At 36.9% G+C, this 5,019-nt stretch overlaps 1 protein-coding gene across 4 annotated transcripts in view; it reads left to right on the top strand.

Moving 5' to 3' along the window:
- Positions 1 to 5,019, top strand: part of LOC107644064 (probable cyclic nucleotide-gated ion channel 20, chloroplastic) — an 11,897-nt gene that overhangs the window by 6,632 nt on the left and 246 nt on the right. For all 4 annotated transcript variants that reach the window (XM_021124467.1, XM_021124468.1, XM_016347850.2 and 1 more), the window contains 5 exons: positions 145 to 222; positions 582 to 711; positions 1,017 to 1,263; positions 1,385 to 1,547; positions 4,881 to 5,019. The exon at positions 4,881 to 5,019 is cut by the window's right edge and continues 246 nt beyond it. In XM_021124467.1, the coding sequence (XP_020980126.1) occupies positions 145 to 222; positions 582 to 711; positions 1,017 to 1,263; positions 1,385 to 1,547; positions 4,881 to 4,983 (721 nt within the window). In that variant the 3' untranslated portion in view covers positions 4,984 to 5,019. The remainder of the gene's footprint in view (positions 1 to 144; positions 223 to 581; positions 712 to 1,016; positions 1,264 to 1,384; positions 1,548 to 4,880) is intronic.

Below are 5,019 nucleotides of genomic sequence, written 5' to 3'. Positions count from 1 at the left end.
AAAAACCCTATCTGAAGTTATTTGTTAACTCTTTATAAGGCATTTTCTGTTTTCTTGGTCAGATTTTTCATCTGCAACATTAGTGATGAAGTGCACTATGTTTAGGCGTTGTACTTGATATATTCTCTTCTATCTTGCTTACAGGAGATTGGAAATGCAACTTAGAGGCCGTGATGTTGAGCAATGGATGAGCCATCGTCGCTTACCAGAAGGTCTAAGAAGGTACAAAATGTAGTTCTTTTGACAATCATTCTTGCAACGGTAGTACTGTACATTGTCAATTGCTTTTTCTATTCATTCCTCATGAATCCCTACCTCTCTTGCCATAATTCTTTTCTTCACAATGTGCATGAGAAATTCACTATTACAATGACCATAGTTATCATGCATACCAAAATTTTTTAAATTATACTTCTGAGAACTTATTTTAGTTCTTGAAAGAGGTAAAATTGTGGGGCTCTACAAGGATGTATGCTTGGATGCTACGAAAATATTATTCCTCCAATGTTTCATTTATATTGCATGCAACTTGAAGTCATTGATAAAATGCGTAAGTGACACAGAATATTCTTGTATTGCAGGAGAGTAAGACAAGCTGAACGATATAATTGGGCTGCAACAAGAGGGGTAAATGAAGAAATTCTTCTAGAGAATATGCCAGAAGATCTCCAAAGAGACGTAAGACGCCATCTGTTCAAATTTATCACGAAAGTAAGTATTAAATATTCGTGGCATACGACTAGTTATATTCACCAGTGTAACATTCTTACATTTTGAGTGGAATGTAATATGTCATTTAGATGCTTGTTATACTTAACAATCTCAGCTAATATGTATAATATAAAATTCTTTTTTACCTTAGGTTTCTCTACTTACATCCGGCTGGAATTAGACAAACATTGATTGTGAAAACCATTTCAAAGGCTAATGATTTGCATATTCATCATGAAATATAACCATGTATTAAACAACCCTGAAAATTTTGTTTAATGATGAGCTTGAGGGTCTATTTGCAGGTTCGAATTTTCGCCTTGATGGATGAGCCCATCTTGGATGCCATTTGTGAGAGGCTTAGACAAAAGATATACATAAAAGGAAGTAATATCTTGTATCAAGGTGGTCTAGTGGAGAAGATGGTCTTTGTTGTGCGTGGGAAATTGGAGAGCATTGGAGAAGATGGAACTAAAATTAACTTAACCGAAGGGGATGCTTGTGGTGAAGAACTCTTGAGATGGTATCTAGAGAATTCATCAGTTAGCACAGGTATAGTAGATTTTGATGCTATGATAAGTCATGTCTCTTAAATATTTTAAATCACTAATCAGCATCTTGGTCTCTATAAATTAAGAAACAATACGGTTTATACATATAGTTTCTCTTGCAGATGGTAGAAAAGTAAGGCTACCTGGACAAAGGTTGCCGAGCAGCAGGACAGTAACGTGCATAACAAACGTGGAGGCATTTTCACTCCGAGCTGCTGACCTTGAAGAAGTAACGATCATTTTCACTAGATTCTTGCGGAGTCCACGTGTTCAAGGAGCTCTAAGGTCATTCGTTTCTGTTTTTTTTTTTTTAATCTCATTTTTTGCCTTCATATAATCTTTGATTTTTTTTTTTATTATTGTTAGAAATCTCGACCCAAAGGGGAAGATTGTTCAGACAAATTACAAACAACACATAATCTCCAAAAAGATTATCTCCTAACCACCTATTATTCTTAATCACCTAAGGGGACATTTTCCTTAGTCAAACCACAACCATTTCATTAATCTCCATAATGTCCCTTTGGCATTACCATCAAGACACTAGAAGACTAAATATATATGTAAAATTATAGCTACTAAATCTATACAACACACCATTACTAGTTATACCAGATCATACAGAATTCATCACTATTTTTTGCTATTTGTCTCCAATTCTCAATCAAAGAAAATTCCTTGGGCTTTGTCCATATAAACTCGATGTTTCTGACCTCTTGCAGCAAATTCCTTAGCGTGTTTCTTTCAAAGTTTTGTCTCCAGAAACTCCTAGTGTCCTCCCTTTGCCATTTGATGATACTTTCCTCTGCAGTTCTTATTACAAGTTCCTCAGGTTGTCCTAGTGATTCTTCAATGACAAATTGTACGACAATTTCAACACCCTGGACCACCACCATTAACCTGTTACCTGCATATATTAATTCACTTACAATGGCCAGCAACTTGTTATTAGTACCATGAACATATTCACCTACTGCATATCTCTGTTTTTCTGGAATAAATTCAACACATAGCCACCAATGTAATTGATGAGCCGATTGTGCTATACAAAGAGAAAAAGTTGGACTCACTTGATTTTTTGTACACCCAAACTTCTTACTTTGAATCTTTTCCCACTCCTTCCAATGACTCAATATCTCCTCCCATGCCTCCTCTTCCTTCGTTTCTTTCAACTCAAAGACTCTACGATTTCTAATCCTCCATGTCACCCATATAATTGCAAAGAAAAGATTAACCCATTTTCTAAACCCCATGGCCATACCCTTTTGCACACACCAAGCTTCAAAAAACTCTCTAATACTACTCGGACTTACCCACACCACACCCCCCAGCATTAAAGCTAAACACCACAACTTGTAAATGAATTTACAATGCACAAACAAGTGATCCTCAACCTCTTCCTCCGCATTACACAGAATACATTTAGATTCATCTCTACTTATAATATTAATCCTAGCTAGCCTTCCTTTTGTATTTAGTTACCTAGTAAAGCAAACCACCCCATCATCTCCACTCTAGGTGTACCATTCCTCTCCAAATATTGCCAAAAAATGCTTTGATTCTGCCACCCCCAACTTTTCTCCCATGGAGGTACTTATCAGTGATTTCACCGAAAAGCACCCATCCTCAGAAAGAGACCAAATAGTATCATCTTCAGTACCTGCATTAAGAACAACATTATGTAAAATAGTATGTAATTCCTCACAGTGTTTACTCTCCCACTCAAAGAAATGCCTTCTCCATAAAAGGTTCCAGCTCCAACAAAGACCATCCCAGAAGCCACAATTTGAGATCAACTCGGATTTTTGCAAAGAAATAGAATACAACCTTGGAAACTTATTTTTCAGACACCATTCGCCCAACCAGACATCTTCCCAAAATTTTGTTTTACCCCCATTTCCCACACGCATTCTGAAGCCTTTCATTACTATTTCTTTAAAGAAATTGTCTTCATTTACCACTTGTACAATATCTCTCCACGGTCCATTCGATTTTGGCAAACCACTTTCCACAACATGGTTATTCAGATGTCCATCATTACAAGAGATAACTATCTTTTTCCGTAGTGGTTTATTTTCCTTTGCAAACCTCCACCACCATTTGAACAATAATGCCGCATTCTTGATGGTGATATCACCCACCCCTAAACTGCCAAACTCCTTTGGTTTTTGGATGTCACTCCACTTTATTGTTGGCATCTTCTTCCTTCCATCTTTGGAACCCCAGAAAAAATCTGATTGAAGAGAGATGATCCTTTTCGCCACCGTCTTTGGTAGTTTGAACAAACTCAGATAATAAAGCGGTAGGTTATTGATCACCGCTCTTATCATAGTTATCCTCCCTGCCCTTGATAATAAGCCTGATTTCCACTTACTTAATTTCTTCTCAATTTTATCTAATACTGGTTTCCATGTTTCAACTCTTCTCGGATTAGCCCCTAGTGGAATCCCCAAATACTTCATTGGTAAACAACTTATAGGACATTTCAATTCTTAGGCTAGACATCTTGCTTCAGAGTCTGAAATCTTTATTGGAATAAGCACAGACTTCTGATAATTGATTACTAATCCTGACATGATACCAAAGCATGCCAGAATTCTCCTGTAGTTCCTCAAGGTTCCCTTTTCCGGTGAACAAAATAGGATAATATCATCAGCGAATTGGAGATGGGAAAGCGGTGTTTTATCTTTACCCACCTCCAATCCCTTGATGAGACCTTTTTCCTTTGCCAACTCTAACATCCGATTCAACACTTCAGCCACTAATATAAAAAGAAAAGGTGATATGGGGTCACCTTGTCTAAGTCCTCTCTTCATAGGAAAAGGATCCGACGGTGAACCATTGATGATAATCGACATGGCAGCAGTTTTGAGAAGTCCTTGTATCCATCCTCTCCAAGCTACTCCAAACCCCATTTTTTCCAAGATATGATCTAGAAACGACCACCTTACCGTGTCATACGCTTTTTTGAAGCCTAGCTTCACAATTACTCCATTTTTCTTTTCTTTTTTCAGCCATGCAACTGTTTCGCATGCAATGAAAGCATCATCCAAGATTTGCCTGTCCTGAATAAACACTGATTGAACCTCACCCACCAAACAATTCATAACTCCCTTCATTCTCTTGGCCAGAATTTTCGATATGACTTTGTAGATACTTCCAATCATACTAATTGGCCTGTAGTCTTTCATCTCTGAAGGCACATCCACTTTTGAAACCAAGGTTACCCATGTCATGTTGAGATTTTTTGGGAGGTAGCTTGTTCTGAAAAAGTTCAACACGGACTCACTAAACTCAACCCGGATGATATTCCACGTGTTCTTGAAGTTGAACATATATTACTCACAGATGCCTCACGTATATTTCTTTAGTAGACCAAATTTTATTTTATTTATTTATTTTTTAGTCTTAATTATCCTTGTTAGTGAAAGATTTTTGCGGATAAAGTTTCGGTTAAGTTTATTTGTTGTTAAGGTACCAACGAGCATATCAGTAGTATGGAGGTCTTATATATTTATTGATGACTATATCTTTGAGATTATTATCGTAACAGTCTTAGATAGTAAAAGCTTTTATTAAATCCATGACTGAAATTGTTTGATAATTTTGAAATTCTAGATACGAGTCGCCTTATTGGAGATCCCTTGCAGCAAGCCGAATTCAGGTTGCATGGAGATACAGGAAGAAACGACTAAACCGTGCCGCGTCACAACTAGATTAGGGTGTAGATTGTGTTCTATTTTATCAATTTTTTTTT

Source organism: Arachis ipaensis, chromosome B05, assembly GCF_000816755.2.
Source record: "Arachis ipaensis cultivar K30076 chromosome B05, Araip1.1, whole genome shotgun sequence".
In the NCBI taxonomy this organism is placed as follows: domain Eukaryota; kingdom Viridiplantae; phylum Streptophyta; class Magnoliopsida; order Fabales; family Fabaceae; genus Arachis; species Arachis ipaensis.
The sequence above is the reverse complement of the archived record's forward strand: the minus strand, read 5'-3'. Positions and strand labels throughout refer to the sequence as shown.